Source organism: Myodes glareolus, chromosome 2 (genome assembly GCF_982192425.1).
Source record: "Myodes glareolus chromosome 2, mMyoGla1.1, whole genome shotgun sequence".
Taxonomy (NCBI): Eukaryota; Metazoa; Chordata; class Mammalia; order Rodentia; family Cricetidae; genus Myodes; species Myodes glareolus.
In genome coordinates, this window is record NC_142027.1 from 36,025,056 (window position 1) to 36,049,246 (window position 24,191).

A 24,191-nucleotide genomic window follows, 5' to 3' on the forward strand; every position below is an offset into this window, starting at 1 on the left:
AGCCATGTGTAGTTGGCTAGGTTTACATTACCAGGCATGAAGTCACTTTCATTAAGTAGCAGTCAAGTCTGATTTGATTACTGTTGGCTACCGCTAGTATATTAAGTGCCACTATTGCAACATTGGGAGTATTTTACTATGCTGATCATCGCTGTGGTTCATAGGCTTAACAGCTGGGTAGGAACATTGGGTGCCCTTTTCCCTTAGCAGCTTACCCTGCACCTTCAGATGCTATGAAAGCTAATCCATTAGGGAGGATGCACGCAAGTTCGGTCCAGCTCTTTTTCAAATTCCTGTGTCAGAAAAGTATGATGTACTTCAGCAATAAGGGCTTAACTAAGTTCTTTGCGGCAGCCAAGGGTAATAGCAGTGGCCTATATTATTTTGGAATTTGTCTAATTCCCCTGACAGACAACTTGATAAGAGGTTTGCCATGTCTGACACGGGTTTGTGAAGCAGTCTGTGACTCTTTGGGGGGAAACATTGTCACCTCAGATGTAATAAGTTCATAAAATACATACACAAAGCGCGCGCGCGTGCACACACACACACACACACACACACACACACACACACACACACACACACACACGCTAAAGCTAATATAGTTCCTGGGGTCATATAAAGCATTCTTAATGTTCATTATCTCTCTGGCTTCTTTCTCCCCAGGTAACTTCCCACTTCTGTTTTTTTTTTTCCTTCCATTTTCCTCTTCGTATAATGCATTTTGATCAGATTCGTCTTTCATTACTTTATTGTTCACATCTCTCTTGTTGAAATCTTTCTTCAAGAAAGACTTTTTGAAATAACTTTTAATATATGTGATGTGTAGGGAGGGAGGGAAGAACAGAGGGAGCAAGAGAAAGAGGGGGGAGAGAGAGGAGAGAAAGAGGAGACAGAGAGAGAAGAAAATCATATTTAAAAAAAGTTTAGAGCCTGAACAACCTTACCCAAATTAGCAAGATGGAACACATTACATTTAAACCTCATAAACACTTTATGTAATATGCAGTACCAAATGCCAAAATATTTTGTGAATTTTAAATGGTAACACATTTGAAGCAATGAAAGGTCAGTCTGTGCTGACTAAAATGCTAGATTAAATGAAATTATAAGATGGAAATCATTAAGGAAGATTTCCAATTAGAGGGGTCGAGTGATATATTACCAAGATAACTCCAGAAGACTGACAAGAGGCTTTAAATTGGAAAGGAACAGAGGTAAAATCTCTTCTCCTTTAAAAATATCTGTTTTATCCTAAGTCACTTCTGGCCACATTTCACAGTCTAACTGATGGTTGAATTCAATCAAGCTAACAGGATGCATTTTCATTAAGCATAATCCTTTCCTGAAATTTAAACAAATTCTAAATTTCATTACAAAAACGTAAAAGTGTATAAATTTGAAAACAAAATAAACATAACATAAGTTCATAATTAAAATAATCAAAACAACATTGACCCGCTGGAAGTTCTATCTCTATGTATGCATTTCTTTTAAATGCTCCCTGATTATCTGGGGAGGAGGAGACTCTTCATCTGGTCTTGATAGCACATTGATGAATGGGGGCGGGGCAAGCTTGCTGGATGGTTCTCTACTGCAGTGCAACACAAAATCCAGAGAGCTGCATCCATGGAATTCACACTATTGTTCAAATGGAAGTCCCAATCATCTTCAGACCTGCTAGCAGAATTTAAAACAAGAAAATGTAAAATGCATTACCCTCCAGCCAAATTCTTAATGCAGAAGACTAGAAAAAAGAAATTTGCTGTCTTAAAATTGAACGTGCTGAATTTTATTTATTTGAAATCTGCCTGTTTTAAATACTGTCTGAATAATCTCAGTAAAAGACAATTGATACTCTTTTAATATCAGGCCAAAATGATACCCTTTCCAAGTTTTTAAGTTCATGTAAAGTTAATTTCTCACACTTATTTGCTTTAGTGTCCAACAAAAATAATTCTAATGAAATGAGAGCTGGGGACCAGTTTTTTTTTTGTTTGTTTGTTTTTTGTTTCTTGTTTCTTGCCTTCGTATTCAGTAGTCTCAATCTGCTTTGAGGTAACTAGAATTCATCTTATTAGAGGGCCAATGACAGAAAACAAAGTATATTCCATTAATGATCTTACTCAATTAGTGACATTTGTCTCAGAATTCATAGCAAATAACTATAGCTTGTTTGGTATACAAATGAGGTTGTTTTGAACACTCAGTCATCCTGTCCCTACCTTCCAAATAGTGGGATTCCCATTCCCGGCATGTTCAACCATAGCAGATTCATTTTATTAATGTTCGAGTCAATAATATTTTTTTAATGACTTTTTATTGATCTCTACATTTTTCTATGCTCTCCTCCTGCCTCCCCCCTCCCCTTCAATCCTACCCCAAGGTCCCCATGCTCCCAATTTACTCAGGAGATCTTGTCTTTTTCTACTTCCCATGTAGATTAGATCTATGTATGACACTTGAGACTTTTTATGGCTCTCAAGCTCGTGATAGCTGTAAAACCCAGTTGTAGAAAATACACAACCATTTTGTGAATTCCTTATACTTATTAATCTTTGACTCTCCCTTTTGCATTGGCAGTTTGATTTCAGCGATAATGCAAATGAAGGAGAAAAAACTTTCTGCAAAATTATATTCAGAAAAGTAGAATGTGCAATTAAATGTAAGTTCTTTAAATTAGCTGGAAAAGCACCAAGCAAAAACAAAAATCAAGGAGTTAGAATCATAGTTTATCCAATGGTTTAACAGAGATAGTAGATACAATCTCCAGGCATTCCAAAAGAGGTGTGTAGGGAGAACTTTGCAACAGTCCAATAGTGAATAATCTGCTGCAAACCATGTGTGTGTGAGTGTGCCTCAAGGAAAGGATGTATGGGGTCTGTGAAGGATAAAGTGCGTGAGATGTAAGCCTTCTGGAAGAGTCACTTCACTCATGAGTACTAGAAATAAAAATTTCTTTAGTATGTTTTGCATAAGTACCACTAATGTTTACCATATTTTTGTTTGTGAAAAAGCTGATGCTATCTTTTGCTTTCTTCCCTTAAAATCTTTTCAGAGGGATCTGTTTATACAACTCTATATTCATCCTAAAATCTAAAAGCCTTTCCTGAGTCTCCTAGAAATGATCTCAGCATCTTTCTGTACCACTATGACACATTAATCTTGTTACTTCCTCACATATGCCAGGAAATAGCCGGAGCAGATTCACATAGAAAATATTACGCTATTTTAGCGCCATTATTTGAATTTCAAAGAAGAGGAAATGATCCTTAATTGTAGATTGAACTGTCCTTTGCAGGTGCAAAAAGAAACTTTGGCTGCCTTGCTTAATAACCGATGCCAAGAGTTCAAAGGTGACTCAAAAGGAGAGCATAATTTAATAAATGACAGATTTATCTTTCTGTTACCTAGGAAAGTTCATGAGTTTTTAAAAGGAAGGAACATTACAATAACAAAAGGGGCTTCTATTAGCTAACCGCCAGACACCAGAGAGGTGTAAAGGTGGTTTCTTTTTAATGATATATCTGATTAATCTTTAGCTCTTGCCAAGAAAACAATTAAAGTTTGTTATTCTTGAAGGTCTGGATTTGGAAGTCAAGAGTGTCTGAATCATGCCTGCCCCACATTTTTCTTCAGACAATGTAGCTTCTGCAGGGAGAGAGAAGGAGAGGGAGAGGGTAAGAGAGAGGGAGAAGGAGAAGGAGAGGAAGAGGTAGAGGGAGAGGGAGGAAAGAGAGATGTTTTATTGCCATAGGAAAAAAAATAAAGAAACAGGATTACAGGATTTAAGAGACCATGCTTCTTGGTTTTCTACCCTAGCTGATGTTGAGGTTATTTCTTCTTCTTGCTGTTATACCAGGCCAAAAGAAAAATGCAATAAAATTTATATGGTGTATTTCTATGATTGATTATATGCTGGTTTAAATTCTTGAATGTAGAGTTGTTTTCTTATCAGATTCTTCAGTTTCAATGGCCTCATAATTGCTTTAATATTTCCACACATTTTTGAAAAATGATATGAATTAAGAGATTTTTTTGTTAAAGTACTTCTGTTTTTGTGTGACTAACATGAACTGAAGTTCCTAGAGAAAAAAATTGCTCCTGTAGTAAAGTTTCTAAGAGAGAATTTAATTGAGACTTCCTGTACAGAGTTGGAACAATGCAAATCCAGAGTGAGAATTATTTTGAGCTAATTTTAGTCTTCTTAATATTCACTTATTGCCTTCCTCTGTGTCTCACCTTATATGAGTTCAATCTTCAGATAAACACTTTGGGATCTACTGGCTTTCCAGACCATTGGTAAGAGTATAACCAGATAACATCCTAAGCCTATTGAGTTATCCTTGTCTGTCTGATGTCTACCAGGGTCTTTGGAAAATGACTTGATTTACAAATTTACTTTGTGACTATAAAGTTCATGTAGTCATTTCCATATTGAAACATGTCTTCCAGAGCAATTTGTATTTATGTCCTGGGTAATAGCCATTCACTTTGGACCCCGTACAATCCCATCTGTTTTTCCCTTTGAGGTGAGACCTATGTTTTATGTCCACAGTAAAACAGAATTGTCTTAGACTTAAAATAGAAAAGAATTATTTTTAAAACAGGAGCCAAGATAAGTAATGCTTTTTTATTTGTTTACTTTTGTCTGGAGATAAGATTTCACTGTGTAGTCTTGACTGTGTAGTCTTGACTAGCCTTACACTTGCCATGTCGTCCATGCAGTCCTTGAACTCGTAATAATCCAGCCTCTTCCTATAGAGGGCCAGAAATATAGACATGCTTTACAATGCTCAGCTAGGAAAACTTCTTCTAAATAATTATGAGAGACTAAAATAATATAATTATTGAGAAAATAAAAAATTTAGTTTTAGTTAAGATATCAGATTTTGAAATTCAAAGTCTATATAACTTGTATTAATTTCTTATACTATATTTTCATACTATATTAGTATGTGAGCAAATGATATACTATTATATAACAAGTATATATATATATATACATATATATGTGTGTGTGTATGTGTGTAAATCCATCATAAAATCTTGAATTTGGTATGACTACTGAATTACTTGTTTACTAATCTTTCATCCCCCCTTTTTTGGTGATACTTGAACCTGAAGCTTGACATGTGTGAAAAACAAGAACTCTTGCACTGACCTACCTCCAAGACTCAAATATTCACAAGTTCCATTATCTTCTTATAAATATACAGCTATGGAAACTACTGTAGGTTCCCAGGAACAACATGCTCAAGCAGTCAATCAATAAACCATTAAGAAGGAGATACTTTCTTAATTTGGGTTTCTGCTGTATAAGTAGACATGGGTGATTAGTTTTGGTAATAATAATTTCTTGGAATGGGTCTGGAGAAATGGCTCTGCAGGAAGCAGACATACTGCTCCTGCAGAAGACCTGGTTTTGATTTTCACCTGCTGGAGTCTAACCTCTTTCTTGGGGGAGGGGGTGAAAAGGTGTGATATCTACAGACACAGATACCATGAGTCCAGTGAAAGGGATAGGGTAGACTTATTTATTTAGCAATAAGGAAAAACATACATACCCTTCCAGGACCCAGACATTCTGATCTGTTGTCATTGCATGATTGCCCCTATTTGGCTAGGCAAGATTAGGACCTCAGACAGCGCCTGTTGCTAGGCCCTAACACACCTTAAAATAATACTCTACAATGTTTCCCCTTCTTTTGTCTAAAAAAAAAAATTGAAAAGTTTTAACTTTAACATAGTATCCTATCTTATTGAATCTAATGTTTTATATCTAATTTACTCACTATCATAGCAAAGGAAAACTACAACTATAACTATCTAATCTACTACTCCATTGAAGACCCCAGGAGGATAATATTATTTGAGTAAGCCAAAAGTGCATAGTAAACAACTTCCAAAATACTCCAGCAATGACAAAAACATCTGACTACTTGGACAGTCATTCAAAGTTCTGTTTGCAATGTTGGGGCATTCATCTTTCAGCCTACAGTCCCGTAGTGCCTGACAGACTTCAGTGGAACAAGAAACTTGAAAGACAGTTCCACCTGTATTGGCAGTCTGTTAGTCACTTTCCTCTGTGCCCTGCAGAATCATGTGTGATTCTGTTTCATGTGTGAAGCAGGGATTTTGGAAGACTGTCCTACCTTGTTTTGGCAAAGTTCACCAGTCTTTCTGTGTGTCCTGCCTCCATTTCTGTTAATACGGTGATGTCTGTACATGTGTTCACCAAGCCTCTGATAGTTTGTTCATCAAGCGTTGGGAAGCATGGAAAAATGAGCAGTATCCAGTAGATTTTTAGATTACCAGAGCCTCCACTTACTGGCGGGGCTGAGGAGCTCCCTGCCTGGAGTTTAAATGGGTAGGTGCTGTGGCAGGCTGTGATCTGAAATCCTTTACCCAATGAAATGCCTTATTGCATCTGTTACGTGGGGGCCGTCACACCACAGATGGCCTGTTTTGCTGCATCCCCAGCGAGATCCATATACTGAGGGACTTTGAATGTATTGTTGGCTTGCTACCTGTCTGCAAGGATGACATGCAGGGAAGCAGTGAGGACAGCAATAGGACAGCTGCTGGATTCAATATCTCTTGTGGCCAGTACCCCCTTGTAACTGTTCTCATTGCAGAGCTCTGCAATGCATTGTGGGTAGCGGGATTAAGCCTGTCCCAAAACAGTTGTTTGACGAACATTTCCCTAATTGGGCCCAGGACTACTTTCTGCTCCATTGCTTCATTGACATGTGTGAGAAAATCAGTAAAAAGTTTCCTTGATTGTTGAATAAGATTACAGAAGTAAGTTGAAGGGTATCGTGGGTTGCATGCATAGGAGCTTTGCAGGTCAGATTAGAAACCTGTTGGTAGTAGGCTTGATGTCTCATCTGTCACTGATGAATGGGATAAACAAAGTTACCTTGTCCAGTGAGCATGTCAAGGATCACTAGAACATTAATTAAGAGGTTCGTTTGTGCTTGCTCTTCTGCTTGGTAATTGTAAGCCGATTTCCAGCTAAGAAAGGCGGCTAGCTCCAGCACAGCTTTAAGGGAGAGTTCAGCAATGGAGGTGGGAACCCAGGGCTGTTTAAGGGTATTTTGTGTCAGGTTAACCCAGAAGGCACCTGAACTCACACCTATTTATGTGCACATGCACATGTAAACACAAGGGTGCACACATACACAATTAAAATTAAATAAATATTTAAAAAACTAAAATGAGTTATTGATCATACATTAATTATTAAATATCATGCCAAGAATTCTGCATTTTCACAGTTGCTTTGTAAAACACTGCTACGAGATAAGGATGGTTATATTTGTTTCACAGGTGAAGAGGCAACCTTAAATAACTTATCAAGGGTTTAAAATTAGGAAATATCAGAGCTGGTCTTAGCTTTGACTGTTTGACTTAGATTTTCTAATACCACATCAGGAAGATGACCAACTCAGCACTGTTGTTTAGTTTCCTGTTTAAACATTTTTGCTTATGAGGTTTTTATGTTTCCTAAAATAAACTGGATAGAACCCATTATCACATATTACAATGAATTGAAACACATTTACATGAGATTTTTATACAATATAATTTAACTTTTTGGAAAACTGACCCTTAAGTTGGGATTAAAAAGGGAAAGAAATGTGTGTGCTCTAAGAAAATTCTGAGGTACAAATTCTGTAATTTAGATACTTCTGACTGAAGGAATTTGAGAAAATATTACATAAGTGTGATTTTAAGTTCTACAATTTTAATGCTTTTTGTCCTGTCATACACACATTCAATGCTCTGGCTAGATATATGTTTGAAGATATATTAGCCTGCACCAGGCAGTTCATAAACATACTGTTTATATTAAGGGTTTGGTGTTTGGCACTGTTTTTCTATGGAGGATCTGCTTTTTACCTCAAATACTTAAAATTGCTGACATAGCAATTTAGATAGACCGAGAAGTGCCAGAATGTACAAAAACAATGTACTTGAACGTGAAGTAGAAGACAGTCTTAGAACGGAGTTAAGAAAATAGAGTGCAAATTGGGAGAAGAGGTGCAGAGATCTTGGCGGAAGAGAAAGGTCAGAAAGATGAGGGGAAGCCCTTGGAAGGTATGTTGGTCATGACTGAAAACAGATGCTGGCAACAGACAGGGAGAAAGGATGACGGTCCTTAAGGGTATTTATCCCTCAGAAGAGAGAAACGGAAATCAAACAGCTTTCTAAGACCAGAGAGAAAGAACAAGGGTCGGGAAAAAGCTCTTCTTATCCCACGCGGCAGAGAAGAAGCCTAAAGTCAAGTCTTGTGAATGTGGACATGAAATAGCAAGCATGTTCGTGTCAATGGAAGGGGTTACAATAGAGAAGCAAAAAGAATGAACTTGGGGTTGGAGAGATGGCTCAGCGGTTAAGAGTACTGGGTGCTTTTCCAGGGTGCAATTCCCAGCATCCACATGGCAGCTCTCCATTGTCTTTAAACTCGTTCTAGAGGATTGTCATACAAACATATATGCAGGCAATACACTGATATACATAAAATAAAAATAAATTAAATAATCAACTCGTAATGTGTTGAGGACTGAATGAGTATTTAGTGTCGTATTTGATATTGGGTAATTGCTCATTTAGTTTTCTGGGAGTAGAACTGTGTGAAATACAGGACAGAAAAAATGTAAAAGAATGATTGGGTGATTTAAATTTATGATATATGTGATGTCAGTAATAGAAGAAGACTTCTGTTCCCTTCCCCACATTTTTTTTTTTACTTCCAGTATAATGTTAAGGAAAAATGTTTAGAAAAATCATGTTTTTGGGCTGGAGAGATGGCTCAGTTGGTAAGAGCACTGACTGCTCTTCCAGCGGACCCCAGTTCAAACCCATGTGGCAGCTAATAACTGTTTGTAACTCCAAGATCTGACACTTTCACACGGGCATACATGTAGGCAAAATACCAATGCACTTAAAGTTAAAAAATCATTTTTAATCTGTACTGGAAATATTGTAAGGTTGTCTCATAGACGTTTCAGTTTTTACTGAAACGTTCCAGTTTTAAAGTGGAAGCTATTAGTTGGGCACTCTGGTGTATGATATGCAGGAAGCCAGGCTGGACGGGAGACTGAATCAGGATGATCCCTCGAACCCAGGAATTTGGGGCTATTTTGGGCAATGTAGTGAGACCATGTCTCTAATACCAATTCATACTGTTACTAATATAAGCATGTTAATAATAATTGGTAAGAAAGATAACAAAAATTGGTTTTAATTCCATTCATAATTAGATTTTGTTCTAGAGTAGTTTGTACAAATATTAAATTAAAAAACAATGAGATTAAATAAAAATATTTTAAATCACGAATCAAGGATACAAAAGAATTATTCTTTTGAATGGCAAACCTTGTAAAATTATTTGAACTAGTGAAAATTTTGTCAAAGACATTAATACTAATCATTTTAAGAAGTAATCGAAGCCTTTCTTTCTGAACAGCAAATGTTATATAATACCTAATCTATAAAAGTTTGCAGAAAATGGAAATGCTACCTGTCATGACAATATTTGGGTTTGTTGTCATAACAAAAAATGGCATCCTACATTTGCAAAAAGGAAGCTAAGAAGTTAATATTGCTATTTGTCAATTATGATAATTTCAAGTATAATATTTCATTCTTATCTCTAGAAGATTAACATTTGACCGATGTCATACACACTGGTATGGAAATGTTATGTATATGTATTAGGTAGTTTAATGCATTTAGAAGAAACTATGTGTTACTGAAATCTAATCATTTTAGATTCAGACAGCTGGGGGTGTTCCGTTAAGTGGAAAACATGAATCAAATAAAATGAATGCAATATGCAACCTTCCAAATTATCCTTTGCGGGCTTGCTTCATGATTTTGTATAAGCAAAATATTTTGAATTAGACATGCGGTGTAATCAACAGACCTGCAAACGCGCCATGGTTTTCAAGGCTCGTCTGTTTGCTTGTGCAGCTGCTTTCTCGAGCACTGTGTCTCACATCACATTGAGAGCATTGTCATTGCTCGTTTATACCTAGGGACCATTTCTACAAAGAAAGCGCTTGACAGAAATGTTTGGTCTCTGGAGACTTGATACCTCATTTCGTTGTCATTGAAATGGTCAATGTGTGTGTAGTCCCTCATCCAGCATATTATTACACTGTGACTTGGTTAACAAGGAAAGGACAGTGTTCTAGATTTTGTTGTTGTTTCTGTCAAATTGACACAAGCGAGAGTTACCTGAGAAGAAGGAACAATTGAGAAAATCCCTTTATAAGATCAGCCTGTAGGCCGATAATTTTTTTTTTTTTATTAGTGATTGACGTAGGAGTGCCCAGTCCATGGTGGGTGGTGCCTTCCCTGGGCAGATGGTCATAGTGGGTATATAAAAGGTCAGACTGGGCAAGCCAGGAGGAACAAACCAGGAAGTACTCCTCCTTGGCTTCTGCTCCAGTTCTTGACCCCATGTTCCTGCCTTGCTTGAGTTCTTCCTCTTTTGTACTGTGATGATGGTTTATGATATGGAATCATAAACCGAAATAAACCCTTTCCTTCTTATGTTGCTTTTGGTCCTAGAACACTAAAAACAGCAATAGAAACTTAACTAATAGCAAACTATTCATGCAAAATTTCACATAGAAAATTTAGTGCAAAATATTCCAGAACAAAATGTGCTTCAATCATTTGCTAGATATATGTTATAAAGCAATCAAATTGCAGTATCTGAAATCTTCACTGCAAGGGCTTTTTGAGCCCTAAACAATATTGAGAAACTAATACGTTGTAAAGTTATTAAATAATTCCATGATTGATTGTAAGCACATGCATTCTGAATAAAATACATTGAAGTCAATTGTCATACATTGTTAAAATATAGGAATACTTAGTAACATGTAACACTATTAGTAGGTCCCATCTAGGGAGTTTATAGTTTAGCTTTCAATATTTGCTTTAACTTTTGCAACAATTATCTCCTGAAGTATGGGCTAATAAAAAATGATTAGGAATTAACAGCAAAGATATCTGGCTTATATTATGCATGAATATGAAAACAAGAGATAATTTGTGAAAGACAGAGAAAATTGAATATTAATATATTCTTTAACATTGAATCATAATCTCATGTTAATGTAACTGAATATTAATGTCAAAAAATTTATCAATAGTAAGAGTGACTTTAAATTATGTGTGTGCATGTAGTTTTTTGGGTCTGTGGGCATGTGTGCATGAGTGCAGTTGTCTGTGTGTGTGTATATATATATATGCATAAGTGCAGGTGTGTGTGTGGGGTATGTGTATATGTGGACATGAGTGCAGGTATGTGTGTGTGTACCTTTGTGTGTGTGTGTGTGTGTACATGAGTACAGGTGCCTGTGGACTCAGAGGATCAGATTTATCTGAGGACAGGGCTGTAGATAGCTGTGAGCTGCTTAGTGGGGGTGCTGTGACTGGAACTCCTGTTTTCCCAAGGGTAGTGCATGCCCTTGATTGCTGAGTAGTCTCTTCAGTCCAGGAAAATATTCCCAAAACTGAAAACTCAACCATGTAGGGGGATCTGAGGTGTTTCTAGCAGAACTCCTATTAGGTCATGTGACATCGTGGGAGCTGTGGTTCGTGTGCTTTCCATCACATCACAGAAGCATGACGGGAAAACACCAACTCACAGAGGCATGGATTTAGGAGTATCATCAATTCTCTTTCTAGCAACTCTCAAACCCAAAAATGTAAAAATGACGTATCTCAAGAGCTGAATGTAAACAACAATAATAACAACAGCAAAAGCTGAAATTGCCAACCAAGATGGCTCTATTCAGTCAAGCTATCTTCTAAAAGAGATTAATAAATAAGCACATTTCAAAGAAAGAAATTTTAAGACTAATAACCGAACACTACAGAAGATACTCGAAGAAACAGTATCCACACAGGAGAAATAAAGACAGCTTTAACTATGAGAATATGGGAAACAAATTTCATGAAGAAATAGATGAACAAACAAAGATTAAGAAGAAACCTTTCAACGTGAGCAAAGAAGGCAAGACCAGAGGGAACCTTCACCTGTTGATGGATGGAGATTGAGACAGAGACCCACATTGGAGCACTGGACTGAACCCCCAAGGTCTAAATGAGGAGCAGAAGGAGGGAGAACACGAACAAGAAAGGCAGGACCGTGAGGAGTGCGCTCACCCACTGATACAAGGGGACTGATCTAATGAGAGTTTACCAAGGTCAGTTGGACTGGGACTGAACGAGGATGTGATCCAACCAGATTCTCTGAATGTGGCCGGATTCTCTGAATGTGGTTGGCACGGGGTCTTTCTGAAAAGCCATTGACAATGACACTGGGACTTGTTTCCTCTGCATATACTGGATTTTTGGGATCCAGTCTGTTTGGATACTCACCTTCCTGGACCTGGAGGGAGGGGGTAGGAACTTGAACTTCCCACAGGGCAGGAAACCCTGACTGCTCTTTGGGATGGAGAGGAAGGAGGAGAGGGAGTGGGGGGAGTGGGAGGATGTTGGGAGGAGGGGTGGAAATGGAAACTTTTATAAATTAATAAACTTTTATAAATTAAAAAAGAAGAAACCTTTCATATCAAACATGCAGTACATCTGCTAATCATTCATACTAACAGAGTAAAACCAGCAATAATTCTAGTGGGATGCTTAATCTTAAGTATCAACTTGATGAAACCTAGAATTATTTGGGAGATGGACCTCTGGGGATGCTTGTGTGGAATTATTTTTATTCATTTTATTTGGTTAATTAATGTGGGACGACACACTGCAGGTGGTCATGATCCCTAGGTTGATATCTTGAACTCTATAAAAAGGAGAAACTGAGCCAAATAGAACCTGTCTTGTTCTATGTTTCTTGACTCTGGGTACAATATGACCAGCTACCCCAAGTTCCTGCATCCTAATGCTGTGACGTTCCTGCCACATTTGACTACAACATTGAACTCTGAGACAAAACAATCCTTTCTCCCTTATATTGCTTTTATCAGAGTTTTATAACACAGCAACCAGAGATGCCAATAATACAGAAACTTGGTAGGAGTGGGGCCATTTCTGTGACCAAATTGACCACGAGGTTCTTAGTCTGGTGGAACTAGTTAACAGACTATATTGTTATTATATTATATTAGCAAAAGAAATGTCAAGAAAAGCAGAGCATCCAAACTGGGATTGAGCAAACATCTGTAATAATTAAACAAATTAACTGTACTGAACATAAATCTCTGGTACTTCATTGGGACATTAGGAAAGGTGTCCTTAAAGAAAAGCATTACCCATCAGAGATTACATCTTATTCAGCTCAAATTTTATTTGAAGGCAGAAATCCTCTTGAAGGTGTGCCCTGCTCATAAAGGGAACTGTCAAAAGCATGTTTTTCCTATGGTTAGCACACTGAAACTGATAGAGCTGTGCGGTGGGGAGGACAGGCCATGTCTTGAGCTGGCAGTACAACATGGCATAATCTTCAACATAATAAGAGGTGTCTACAATAAATCATTAAAATAACAGTATTAGAATAACAAGACATACCTTAGAGAATTTCCTCGAAAATATGTAATAAGACAAAATTAATCACTTTACTCCTTTTCAGTGTAATACTCAAAGTGTTCATTAAGACAAGAGGACGAAAGAAAAGGAATGTATAAAGAAGCCAAATTATCCTTATCTTCAGAATGCATGTTCTAAATTTAAAATACCATCAAGATTCCACTAAGAAACCCTTAAGACTAACAAACACTTTCAGTAAGTTAGCAAACAATAAAACTAACATGAAAAATTAAGATACTTTTCTCGAAGTCAGTTACTTGCCAAGAATGAAACCAGGAGAGAAAACACTACTTACAAAAGTCTTGACTTTTGTCATGATTTGTTATTGACATATCTCTATAAGATGTAACCAATCTTTGTATATTTATTTTGCATGCTATATCTTCACTGAGTTTACTTTTTATTTTGAGGATTTTCTAGGAGGGTCTCTAGAGTTTTCATTAAAGAAGATGGTGTCATTTATCAAAACAAAGAAGTAACTGTTGGAACAACAATCCTGACAGAATTTCACACACCTTTGTGAATGTTTTTACTTAGCATCAGCTTACTGGTCTGGTAGTCGATCTCGGATATCATAGCACACTTTTTCAGTTTCTGTGCTCAATTCTATCAAATATGTAATAATTTCTGTCTTTGTTGTCCATACTATGACTTTAACCTACTTAATGTGTTTTGTAGAATTTATTGAATTATGATTTCTCTTGTGGTCTCTCACTTAAAAGTATATTAATAGAGTATTAGAATGACATTATCATTTTTGCTTTTTGAACATATATTTATCTTAAAAATTAAAATGTAAATATATTGTTCTTTTCCCATTCATTCTTCTCATTCTCTTTATGTCTGCCCCTACTTCCTCCCAAATCATGGCATCCTTTTCTTTATTAATATTACACATGCATACATATCCATAGATAAATAAATAAAGCCACTAAATTTGGGTAGTGTTGTGTGTATGTATAAAGACTTTCTGGCTAATCAATTAGAATTGGGAAACCAATTAGGTGAGCATTCCTGATAACCTAATTCTTAATACTGGATTCTTCCTCTCTTGGTAGTTGTTAGCTCCTTAAAGCTCTTTGCCTAGGGGTAGAACCCTCCTTCTATATCAGCAGATATTTTGGTATTGACATTGCTGTTGTTCAGGCATTCATATTATTGATGTTTCATGGATACAACTTCCCTATTATTCCTAGGAGATACAGTTGCTCAGAAGACTTCTTGGTCTTCTGGCTCATCCAATCTCTCCATACCTCTTCCATGATGTTCCTAGGAATTTAGGTGCAAGACTCTGTTGTAGATGAACCTTTTTGCCTCAGAATCCCACAATCAGTTAACATTTGGTGTGGTTTTGTAATGGTCTCCATCTGTTGCAATGTTGCAAGTGGTCCCTAGTATGATTCTGCTGTGCTCTCAAGACATGGCATCTGAAGCCTCTACTCTGGGACTCACTAGCAAGAAGACTTTGAGACTGGCCTGTGTGTGGTCCTGGCTTTGGTAACTGTTGAGTTCTAAGCATCATTGTTGAGCTCCCACATGCCCACCTGTTATTCCTAGCCACTAGCTGAAACTTCCAAGGACCTCTGTGCTTTCACCAGTTCTGTTCTTCTGGCCTGTCACAGAGATGAAGGATTTCGTGGTGGATGTTGGTTGTACCTGCAGAGCTCCTGAAGCATTCTAATTACAGCTGGAGATCATTCCACAGTAGGATGCTACAGTGTTTTCTACCAACTGTCCCCTACTTGGTGAGAAGACTGTTTAACCTTTATATGAGGGATGGTATTATAAATATTGTTTGTGTAAATAAACAAAACAAATTAGAAAGACAAATCTTGTGTGGATATCCTAATTGCCAAGCACCTCAAGCCTCACTGACTGTATCCTCTACAGAAATAATGCCTGAAATGAAAATCTAGCCAACTATCTAGGGCTAGTGAAACCATGGATCTTAGAGAAGAACCTATAGCTGGTCCATTACTAAACCTACTTAATCCCTAACTACATTCTTAATATTTTTCCTTGCATCCACATCCTTTTCAAGAAAACTCTACAATAGATATCCATTAGAGAGAAACACAACCAATCAGCATGCAGAGCCATGGAGACGAGTCCCAACAGATACATCTACAATACAAATCTTGCACTGAAAACCCAGGGATCATCGTGTAAGGGGGTGGAAAGATTGTAAAAACCAGAGGTATATAACATTTGCTGTGAGATTATCATCTAGAAATGTCATAAATTCCATCCATGTAGTCTCAATAAGATGACCTAAACAGTGATGACACCAACACACAGGCTGACACAGACAGAAACTCACAAGGCCTAAACCCTAGATGGAACTATAGGCAAATAACGGATTTTACAAGTGGGAGAGAAAGTCTTCCCCAGGGAAGAACACATTAATTGGCTATCTAATACCAAAAGGTCAGTCCTGAAAACATTAGACATATAGCATAATTATCTTAAAATTATAAGCATAATTATAAATATAAGTATAATTATAAACACACACACACACACACACACACACACGAAAGGTGCCATGAATTTGAACGATAGAAAGGAGGGTTATATGGGAGAGTTTGGAGGAAGGAAAAAAAGGGAAAATGATAAATCATATTAAAGCTCAGAAGGTAAAAACATTCAAGAAATTAAGCTGGGCTGGTGGTTCAGTGATTAGAAGCACTGGCTGCCTTTCCAAAGGACTCAGATTCATTCTCAGCACCCATGTGACAGCTCCCAACTCTCCACACTCCTGTTCCAAGAAATCCAAAACTGTTTTCTGGTCTCCAGGCAAGAACACATGCACGTGGCACACTTACACATACAGGCAAAACACCCATACACACATTAAATAATGATTAAGGGTTTCATTTATTTCCCTTAAAAATTAATTATTTTCCTTTATATATGTACCTTTGTCATCCTTAAACATATAAATTATACAGAATTTTTCATAGAAAAATTGAGAACATTTCTATATTTGCCTTACTTTGAAGACAAGTATTAAACTATTGGTGGAACATTTGAATTAACTCAGGAGCAAAAGCGTTAGATCATAGGGAATATATGACTTGATGATTATGTATCTGAGTTCATTTTCTGCAGTAATTTTAACATTGTCCAGACTTCTAGCTTTTCTTTTGCTATCTGTAATACTTCTAAGCTTATTGAAAGATATCCTTTTGAAACAGAGATGACATTTTTGAGTAATTCTGAAAGTAGAAACATTCAGAAATGTTATTTTCTTTTTCTTTTTTTGCCTTTAGGTAATTCTAGCTCTGTCCAGTTGTTTTGAATTTCTTTATTCTTGTTTATAGGTTAACAGGATTTCTACCTTGCATTCTTCTTTCTCTCTCTCTCTCTTTTTTTTCTGATGTGTGAGTTGTGGGGGATGGAGTGTGGGATTCATTGCATCTGTGAGCCAGATCTTGGTTTGTTCTTTAATGTTTCACCTTTCAGTGCAATTCTGTTTCAGACGTGTCTTTTCTAATTAGTCTCAAGTCATCTACTTTAACACTTTCTATTTTAGTGAAGGGATCTACAAGAATGTACGTAACATAAGTGCTAGGGCTCAATTATCACCAAGTGAACTCATTTTTACCATTAGGATCCAGGTCTAGAGACAGAACAAAACCACCTTCCCAGCTGTGCCTTTGTGTTCTCCTAATCTTAACCTCACCAAGCACATTCATTTTAGCAATGCAGTCAGGGTTACTAGCTTTTGTTGTTTCATACATAAAATCATGAACTATCTTGTGGTAATATGATTCTTTTACTTAATATTTTCCTTGTGAGATTCATATATAGAGGTGCATTAGTGCTGCATTTTCTGTTAATTTTCATTGTTTTATATTTCTTTGAATGAATATACATTACTTATATATTCTACAATTGATAAAAACTTGATTCTAATTTGTAGTTATTATGAAAAGCTCAAAGAATGCCTTGTTCAATGCACATATGTCTGCGGTAATGCTCTTTGTAGTGGAAATTTAATAATTTATTAAGTCTTTAATAAGGAAACTAATTTAATTAATGGATCTAACTAGGGAATTCCTCAAACAGACTATGTCAACCTATGAGCCTTCTAATTAATATGTTCTTTGCAGATAGTGGTTTCTTCAGTTTTCATTTGTCTATCATTTTCTGATGATGTTTGCTGATCCGTCACTCAGTTGTTTAAATGGGCAATTTGTTGGCTTCTGAGAAGTATGAACATTTCTTGACTCATAGGAGTAGAATATGTAAATATCCTCAGTTTTGAAGTGGATGTGTGGGTTTTCCTTGCCTTTCTAATCTCCATATTTGTCTTTTCTTTCATTTTCTTTTCTTTGTAATGTCCAGAGACCATCAGTATAACCCAATTATTTGCCTTATGTTTGTTTTGTCATATGTGGGTCTTTCTGTGATTTGCATTTGCTTTCTAAATTTGATTACTAAAGTTAAGTGAAAGTGACAGTTTATTGATTTAAAAGTCTAAAGGGTATTAATACACAGCAAGATAATGGGGAAGTCAAGAAAGAGACGAATCCAGTGAGTTAGATAGTAGACATTAGATGTGTAGGGTGCCATTCACTGTCTCATAGAGTGCACATTTTTTTCTCTTTAAAATACTAGGTGACAAATCACATCGCACCAAAGCCAAAAATCAAAGAAAGTCTACAGTCACTACTCCTTTGCAGATGTATCAAAAGTCTGCAAAACCCATGAGCAAGCATCAGGGATATCTGTCCAGAAAGAGTTTGCTGTTTTATGTTTGGTGACAGAAAATGGGCAAATAATTTATAGAAATAGCTATAATCACACATTAATAAGCATGTGATGTGCCTATAGAAAAGCTGAAATGGTGAAACCGGAAATATAAGACATGAAAAAGGCAAAATCAATAGATCCTGCTATTTATTTATATATCCATCTACTTTTTTTTCCCCTAAGACAGAGTTTCCCTGTGTAACAGCCCTGGCTGTCCTGGTACTCACTTTTCATGCTGGCCTTGAATTTACAGAGATTCACTTGCCTCTGCCCCCCGCCCCAAGTACTGGGACTAAAACATATACCACCACTACTGGGCAAATCATGGTATTTCAACAGCTTCAGAAAATGAAATTAACCCCTGTCACTATAAAGGCTTTTAAAAACATCTAAATTTTAGGACTACAACAGAAGATATGAGAAAATTAATTTCTCTAGAAGAATTATATTAATTGGGTTTTATTTGGTTTGTGTTTGAATTAACTTCAGCACTTTTAAAAGAGAAGCTTGATGCTTAGTTGGAAATGCACTTTTGAAACAGAAGAGAAAACCAGAACCAGGTTTTCTAATATCCAGTATTAGTAAGATTGATATATAATCAATGAATACTGTAGATACAAATGACTGACCACTTAAAAGCAAATTCAGTAGTATGTTCAAAATATGCCTGAAATAATTACAAGGAGAGTAAAAATAAGTCTGAGAAAGCTATCCTTGACAAAAAGGGACTATCTTTGGAAATAATGCATCACTACATTACTTGAATAAGTTGATATATGTGAGGAATACACTACTTTCATCATTTATTAGGTTGGTAGTGGTAGGGGGATGGAAGGGTAGAAAAGCAGTAACACATCATGTATCGTATCTCAATATTCGTCTTAAGTAGCGTCACTTTAATCAGGAATGAGTTTCTACTTATGTAACTTCTGTAGATTCTTTTCAAATCCTAAACATAATTGGTTACCTCATTTAGGGATTAGATGAAAAGAGAAATGGCGATTACCCTAGACACTTTTCTTTTGTTGCATCGAAGCATCATACTTGAGGCAACTTATAAAAGGGTTTTTGGAGGCTTACCCGTTCAAAGGGTGAGTCCTTGACCATCATGGCAGAGAGGACGGCATAGACAGGCAAGCAAGACACCAAAACAGTGACTGAAAGTTCATGGCTAATCTGTAAGCAGGAGGGGAGAGGGCACTAATTGGGAGAAGAATGAACTTTTGAAATCTCAAAATGACATACCCTTTCCAATAAGAGCACACTGCTCAATCCGTTCCACACATTTCTACCAACTCGGGGAAAAACATTAAAGTTTATGACCTTTGAGGGTCATTTTGATTTCAATCACCACAATGATGTAGCTGAAAACTATGTTGGGGGTGAGATTCAAGTACAGAATAATGTAGGAACCTAGACAGAAATAAGAGAGCCAGGTATAAAGAATACATTTCAAAAAGGTTCTTAGACTGTTACAAAAACACATTGAAACACAAAAAAACACATTGTTACAAAAAAACATTGAAATCAAATGCTTTCAATGCTGATGTGCCAAACAGCAATGGGACTATATACAAGAAACCTTCAATTAGGTTTTTAGATTCTTAGACATAAGTCAAAATATGACAAAAATGAGAACTGAAGTCAATATTTTCAACTTGCATTTCATCTTTCCTTAGGATGCTGTTGTTTGGCATGAGAATCTTTTAATTAAGTTTTAAAGAAATGCAATAATTAATAAAGTGGATGTAATTGTTGCTCTTGGTTTTTAAATACTTATCCTAGGAACTGTTAGAGATTTCTATTTATTATTTTAGTTTTTAACTCGTTAAATTGAAAATATCTCTTTTATAGATGAGCAATGCAGTTGGAAAAATTAATTCAAAAGATATGTGAGGTGATTGAGGTACATATTCTGGTTATTACTGAATAAACCCTAGGTTCTAGGTACTAAATTTTAAGAAAATTTGATCCTGTGAGGACCTCTTCTAAACTCTTTACTATTTTGTTAACAGGAATTTTTTCATAAAGAGAGACAGAGAGGAAAAAACCAAAAAGCTCTTGGAAATTAAATGAAAGACAGAAGATACTTCAATGGTGACATCCCCTCCCCAATTTCATTTACTGCTTAATCGTGATACATTCTACACCTCCATTAACACAAGCATACCAAGGTAGAAGTTAGAACTATTAGTGTTTATTTAAGTGCCCATTGTCCATGGATTCTTGCTCGAAAGACTGTCCCTAAAACATCCCTGTAAGCTACTGCGTCCCAAAAGATCTCTGCTATAGCACAAGATGGTGCCATTAACATATCGTGATCAACATTTCGTGCATTTAGACGACTCTCAGCCACAAACTACAATCAATTCACCTACACATCAATACACATGTGATGCATTAAACCAATTCAACAGCCAACCTGTGGCAAAAGAACAGTCTCAAAATACAATCACAGTGCCACGACCAAGCTTTAACCAGAAGGCCCAGAACTTCTCTACACTGAATTCTCCGAGCTCTAAAGTGACACAAGATCCCTATAACAGGGTTATGAAATCATCATCCTTATATGCCAAATGTCCAGTACCTTCGAAAGACCTCCACTTGAAAAGTTCCTTTAATACCTCTTGGAAATCCTTGGGTTCACCTGTGTCTCACCACAGGCCCCTGACAATCTCTTCGCCCAGCTTTACCAATGCTTCCACACTCGCACCTAGCCAATTATCTCTGAGATCAAGGTTATTGCTCCCAAAGCCTCAGACATCATCAAGTATTGGCCTTTGCGGGGAATCACCTTCGTTTGAGTCTACTCAAAGTGTCTCAACGCCATTGTCATCTGTCCTTCAACATCAAGAAACACCTTCCCTAAATGTCCCCTGGACTTCACCTTCTCTGGACTTGAGTCCAAGTGAACCTACCTTAACATTATCTACATCTAAATCACAGAGGGAACCCTTACTGGACTGTGCATGGTCATCTTTATTAGAAACCGATCAAAAAGTTTTGAGCTCACCGCAACTCAGTCACAAACTTCAAAGAAATGACTCTCCTCCGACTTCACCTTCTTTGGAGTCCAATCGAATGTCTCAGAATTCACCATTGTCTGAACGCAAAGCTTTGAAAAGTCCTGCATCAAATTCTAATAACAATGTTCAAAGTTTGCCTCTTTCCCAAATAAAATCAAGGAAACCACCACCTTCTGTTCATCCATCTCCAGGTTTGCCAGCGTCCCAGCCAAAACCTAAAACAGCTCTGAGATGTGAGCCTAGAACCCGGACCCTCAGCTCACCTGCTTGTCACAAGGTCCAGAATACTGCTTCACCCAAAGACAAATGCAGAGCCCGCCCCCTATCATCAGTTCCTCCTAAACCAAATATCTCATGCCAAAGAGTATCAAGTCCCAAACCCTGCCCCAAGAACAAAAATGCTTCAATTCCAAGTTCCAGACTCCAGAGTAAAGGTAGTTTTGAACAAAAGGTGAAACCAGAACCAGCGAATGAAGTCCCATGGTCCTTAAATTATAGTCACCCCTGCATTATTAAAGGAGGTACTGTCCCTGTTGATGTTGTCAATAAAATTGTCAATTCTATTTCCAAGTCTACAATCCAGAAGGATCTCTCTAGGCAAATTCTCTTTCGAAGAATGAGGGGAAGGCCAAATCCTCATCCTGGTCCCCGCCTTTCATCAACATATACTGTTTGTTTAGAATGTGCTTCCTGTATAAAATCTCAGTGTAGTCATCTCACCGGAAAGAAAGATCCTCGCTGTGCCACACTCTTCGTCATCCCAACACCTGAGAGCAGCTCTGACGGGAAAATAGACGTGAAAATAATTCTTATCCTTTCCCTGCCAGAGACTTCTTCCTCGTCCTGTTACCAATTTCCCATGAAAGATAATCAACCTGATGATAATCTAGAAGCCCTCGATGATAATATTGAAGAATTAGAGAAGATAACACAGTTTTTTCCTGCCTCTGAATCTGATTTAATCCAGGGACTCAAGACGAACCAAAAGTGGTTGGCTGTACCCTCTGAGGACAAAGATGTAAATCAAGAGCCCCAAGCTATTGACTGGCTGCTTTATGTTAAAAACAGAAACAGTGTTCAGCCTCAAGCCCCAGTTCAAGCCCCATCCTCATCTTCTTCATCTTCTTGTTCCTCCCTTTCCTCTTCTTCCTCCTCTTCCTCTACTGGTTTTCCTTCTTCACCCTCTCCTTGCAAAGACTCCACTCTTGCTCCTCTCTCAAGTTACGTTGTTACTAAAGTAAGAAGTCACCACCGGCTACCTCCAGGGGTCTCCTGGCTTGAGTTCATACGGGGTACAAGTCCTGAAATCACCAAAAGAAGACCATCACCAACACCGAAAACCAAGCGCGTGAGGATTCGCAACACGAAATCCATGAAAAAGGGGAAAAGGGGACCAAACATACTGCTCAGATATTTCCAAACGAAGTTCCAAAATGGGAAATGATGATTAAAACACCTTTCTGTCTCTGGAAAGCAATGATTTTCTAGTTCTTCGACACTAACACTTGTTTTTCTACCGTGCCTAGTTATATTCTTATCAAAAACTATGACTCTATTTTAGCTAAGGAAGTACCTATTTAGGGAGAAATAATTATTTTTTTAAAATGTGTTTGTAAGTTGGAAGATGAATACCTTATTTTACAATTTTAACATTTTTAACATTTACATTTTTAACAGAATTCATTTCTTTGTTTTGTTGGCTTTTTTCTCCTGTATCTTTTTTTGACTCGTAACATTATTTTAAAGTTATTTGCCTTTTAAATACTTCTGAATTGCACTGTAAGCTGTTTATCTTGCCCTTGATTCTAACAATGCCTACTTTCAACATGTTTTAAGTAAAACTTCATGAAATTATATATATATATATATATATATACATACATACATATATGGGACAACACTGATATGAACAAAACCAACCTGACTCTGTCTGGTATCTTCTATGGAGCTAAAGTCCATAAGAGGGACAATACTATTTGTTGTGGGATACTTGTACACTGTGTAAAGATGCATTTCTGGTCGTACTGTAGTAAAAAGCTGAACAGCCATTAGCTAGGCAGAAGTTATAGTTGGGATTTCCAGGAAAAGAGGAAGAGGAGAAGGAACCTAGACACAAAGGAGACATTGGGAGACACAGAGAGGAAACAGGAGGTGCAAGATGGAAGACAGGTAATGCCACATTACAGAACATAGATTAATATAAATTAATAAAAAATAAATTATAAATTATAAGAGCTGGTTAAGAACAAGCCTAACTAACCTAAAGGCACAGCTTTCATAGTAAGAAATCTCTGTGTCATTATTTGGGAGCTGGCTGGCTGGTATAGAAAAGGACATGTTAGAGTTGTCAGTGTCAGAAAAATATTTGTTTTCAGATTTTTGAGAGATAAGAACATATTTTAAAAAAGGTACAAGTATTCTCAATTTGTCCTTTGAAAAAGAAAGTTATTTGAAAAATGATCTCAAAATATCAGTAAAATCTAAAAAATGATGAAGGGCAGGGCAATAGAAAATGGACCCTATGAGCTCACATTCGATCATGCCAATTCACGTAATACCTTGATGATAATTTGGCAGTTATAGAAAAACCCTAAATAGTTTTTCCTAATTGTGCATTTATAGAAGAACACAAAATAGTTGTTTCCTTATTCTCTTATTCGTTAAGATTAATCTTCAGGAAAAAAATTGTGAGCCAGATTTATTGGCACACATCAATAAACACAGCACTCAGGAGGTGCAGGAACTGGCCATCACTGTGGCTTCACCTCCTGAGTGCTGTGTTTATAGTTGTGGGCAAATATCTTTTAAAAATGTTTCATACAAACAAGGAAG

General features: G+C 36.9%; 1 protein-coding gene across 3 annotated transcripts in view; it reads left to right on the forward strand.

The window, feature by feature from the left end:
- Csnk2a2ip (casein kinase 2 subunit alpha' interacting protein) overlaps window positions 1-22,832 on the forward strand; it is a 104,485-nt gene extending 81,653 nt beyond the window's left edge. For all 3 annotated transcript variants that reach the window (XM_048422613.2, XM_085677996.1, XM_087897044.1), the window contains one exon: window positions 20,349-22,832. In XM_048422613.2, the coding sequence (XP_048278570.1) occupies window positions 20,632-22,803 (2,172 nt within the window). In that variant the 5' untranslated portion in view covers window positions 20,349-20,631 and the 3' untranslated portion in view covers window positions 22,804-22,832. The remainder of the gene's footprint in view (window positions 1-20,348) is intronic.
- Window positions 22,833-24,191: the final 1,359 nt, after the last annotated feature.